Source organism: Cynara cardunculus (genome assembly GCF_001531365.2).
Source record: "Cynara cardunculus var. scolymus isolate 2C chromosome LG 2, CcrdV1, whole genome shotgun sequence".
Taxonomy (NCBI): Eukaryota; Viridiplantae; Streptophyta; class Magnoliopsida; order Asterales; family Asteraceae; genus Cynara; species Cynara cardunculus.
Genome location: NC_037529.1, coordinates 16,810,513 through 16,814,211, shown reverse-complemented (window position 1 = coordinate 16,814,211; position 3,699 = coordinate 16,810,513). Strand labels below are relative to the sequence as shown.

Sequence of the window (3,699 nt, the reverse complement as noted above, 5' to 3'; positions counted from 1 at the left end):
CTTTTCGGATGCCTAGATCCTCCAAATCCATCCTTGCTTTGATCGTATCTTTAGATTTTTTTYYGGTCCCTAACAAGGTATAAATGATATTATCACACACATTTTTCTCAATGTGCATGACATCCAAGTTGTGTCGTAGTTTTAACTTTGACCAATATTCTAGTTCGAAGAAAATACTACGAGTTGACCAATTACGCAAAGGATGCAACTCATGAAATTACCTTTTCGTACCAGAATTGTTTGGTGCTTTCCCAGGAGTCATCAAAGGTAACCGGTCTAGTAGCTGAATGATCTCATCACCAGATTTCGGCCTACTTGGTTCATTAAATTCAACGGAACCATCAAATTCTTTACTTCTTCGCCATCGATGACTAGAAGGTAGCCACTTTCTCGACCCCATATAACATGTTTTGCTTCTGATACTACGAAAATGCGTGTTTCCTAAACATTCGGGGCATGCCAAGTGTCCTTTTGTGGAGTAACCAGACAAGTAAGCATATGCAGGAAAGTCTGATGTTGTCCACAATACAACAGCTTTAAGATTGAACATACCTCCACTAGTAGCATCATATGTTGTTACTCCACTCCACAAAGTCTTTAACTCGTCAATTAATGGCCGCATGAAAATGTCAAAATCTTTACCTGGGGATTTTGGACCTGGAATTAGCAAACACATCATATAACTGGTTTGATGCATCATCTTCCAAGGAGGAAGATTCAATGCTTTTACCATTACAGGCCAAGTACTATATGATGCACTCATATTCCCAAAGGGGTTGAAGCCATCTGATGTCAAACCCAGCCTTACATTCCTTGAATCTGTCGCAAAAGCAGGATAAGTCAAGTCAAAGTCTTTCCAAGCCTCACCACCAGCTGGATGACGTAGCACACCATCTTCTGGCTTTCGTTTCTCGGCATGCCATCTCATATCTTCAGAAGTATGACGTGAACTATAAAGCCGTTGAAGTCTAGGTGTTAATGGAAAATATCTCATCCTCTTAAAAGGAACCTTGTTCCTCTTGTATCGAGGATGATTACATACAGGACATGCAAGTAGGTTAGCATGTTCTCCATAAAACAGAGCACAATCATGATTACAAACATCAATATTATGATATCCCAACCCAATCTCCATCAAGATTTTGTTCATCTCATAGTATGATGTCGRAAGATTGTGGCCCGATGGGAGAATACTTTGTTCAAACTGTAACAACATGTTTACCGATTTATCAGACCACTTGTTCAAGACTTTGATGTGCATCAACTTCACTACATATTGTAGTAATGTCAGATTCCCTGATCCTGGATACAGTTCCTTGTTAAGTTGCTCAATCAACTTGTCAAAACGACCACGGTTAACATCAGACTTATCCTTAACGTCATTTTCAGTTGAACGGTCAACATTAAAGAACATGCGTCCTTCTTCATCCATAATAGTGTCCCTCAAAGTATCGTCATCTTCGTCATTATTCGATGAATCTTCAAAGTGGTCGTGTTCTTCTTCGTCACTAAGAGATTCACCATGATGGWTCCACCTTTGGTATGTTGCAAGCATACCATATTGTAGGATATGAGCTCGAATCATGGGGAGTCGTTGTAGCCATGTGTTTTCACATCTATTACAAGGACATAACGTCCTTCCATCTACACCCAAGTGACGTCTAGCAGTAGCTAGAAAATTGTTCAACCCAAGTGTGTACTCTTGACTTATGCGATTTCTAGTTACTATCCAAGCTCGATCGTTAGAATCCATTGACTTTGAAGRAGAAATTAGGTTGTTCTGAAAAGATTACGTAGAAGTGTWAGATGTAACACTTTTTAAAATTTAAGGAAAGCTTTTAGCTTTATGTTGGGTATCCCGCATAGCAGGTGATTAATTATTGAATTCATGGTGCTCAAATTATGCATTACTAAAATAATGCATAAATTGATTCTTTCAAATAATTAAATTATAAATATATTGGAGTTTATTTCATATTTCTGATTTCATTATATTCTGAGCATTGGATGCAATGTAGATATGGGGATAATTATATCTAAGAATTGAATTATTTCTTTCTTAAACACATTAACACACCTGTTTTTTATATTCACATTAACTAAAAGAAACCCATCAAATATTAGACCAAAAACTAGAAAACCTAAAGCCCCAAACACAAAAACAGCCTAGAAAAGAATTGTACATTTTCAGTGGAACCATCATTAAAGCACAAATTAATGAGTTAACATGTGCAACCATGGTTTCTTTTGGGTTCATTTCGACTTAACCTGTCTATCCTAGTAGATTTATAGATATTATTTTGGTCAACTTACAATGTGCATCAGAAAACAATTGCATCATAGACAGCATCAGACTGAAATTGGAGAGTATCATTTAGATGCTCAAATAAAAAATGTATGCTTCTAGAGATTAGAAAAAGCTAATTAGGCATATGTATACTTTCTCAAAAGTCACCTTTAAAAGTAATCAAATGATTACTTTCTCAAAAGTCACCAATCACAAAGGCATATGGTRCAATTCATGTGGCAAATTAAAATCTGCTTAAATTGAAGCTTACCAAACGCTGAATTAGGAAATGAACACTGAATTGACAAGAATCAACAATGTTAACTGTCATCTAGCTACAAGTTAAACTGAAATATATATGTGTTCATTGACTATTGACACCATAACTCAAGAACCTGTTGTAATGCATACATCTAAAACACCACCATAAACTTGCTGGAAGAAACTTATGACTACATCTAAAACACCACCAGAAAGAAAAAAGAGGATTGCAAACTAGTCAGGTGTCATCAGGATTGCATACAAGTCTTCTTATGTGGAGTGAAGTGTGTTTTCTTCAAGTGCTGGATGCCTACTGATGTAAAGCCAAATTGGGAGGGAAGTTTRTGATTCTCCCCTGTTTTACATTTAGGATGATGTCCTAAGGATTTTTCTACCATTTTCTTTTAGATACACTTTCAAATATATAATCACAATAGATTTTATATTTGGCTGATCATGGTTATCGAGCAGTGGCTCCAGACCTCCGTGGCTATGGTGACACAACCGGTGCGATACCTCTAATTACAGACTAACAAATTAAAGGCCATGATGGATACCTCTAATCCRTAACCATTCAGCTTCTATTGTTCAACACACACAAATATGTTATTGTAGCAGAACATAATTGATAGCTAAATAGATTATAATTAATCAGTAAAACATGAATCAACAAGAACCCTAGCAGATTCATATCATGTTATTTATTGAAGAATCGCTAAATAGGCGTACCTGTTGTTCKAGGAATTGATGCAGAGAAGAGAAACCAATTCGATGATAGACGATTTAATCGATCAATTGGAGAGTAGACTTTGTCAATTGGAGAGTACTTTGGGGATTTAATCGATTCAATGATAGACAAGAGGAAGCGATGTCACGAGAGGAAGCGATGTCACGAGAGGAAGCGATGAAGCTTATGGTGATTTCATTAATGAGAGGCTTCTGGTGATTTCACTTCACATAGCGATGAAGCGATGAAGAAGAAACCATTTTTTGTCAAAGACCTTCCAGCCTAGTGGTAAAGGCTTGGGCATGGCATAGTCATGAACCCAAGTTCGAACCTTGGGAGGAGAGTGTTGGCGACATTTAAGTGGGGCCATGTTTAGCCTCCAAATTTGCCGGGGATTAGTCGGGCTTTGGCCCGGACACCCTTA

At 37.3% G+C, this 3,699-nt stretch overlaps 1 protein-coding gene across 1 annotated transcript; it reads right to left on the bottom strand.

The window, feature by feature from the left end:
• Positions 1-217: 217 nt before the first annotated feature.
• Positions 218-1,753, bottom strand: LOC112505961. The gene has a single exon (XM_025109996.1). It carries the CDS (start codon positions 1,751-1,753, stop codon positions 218-220), a length of 1,536 nt encoding a protein of 511 aa, XP_024965764.1.
• Between the last annotated feature and the right edge of the window lie 1,946 nt (positions 1,754-3,699).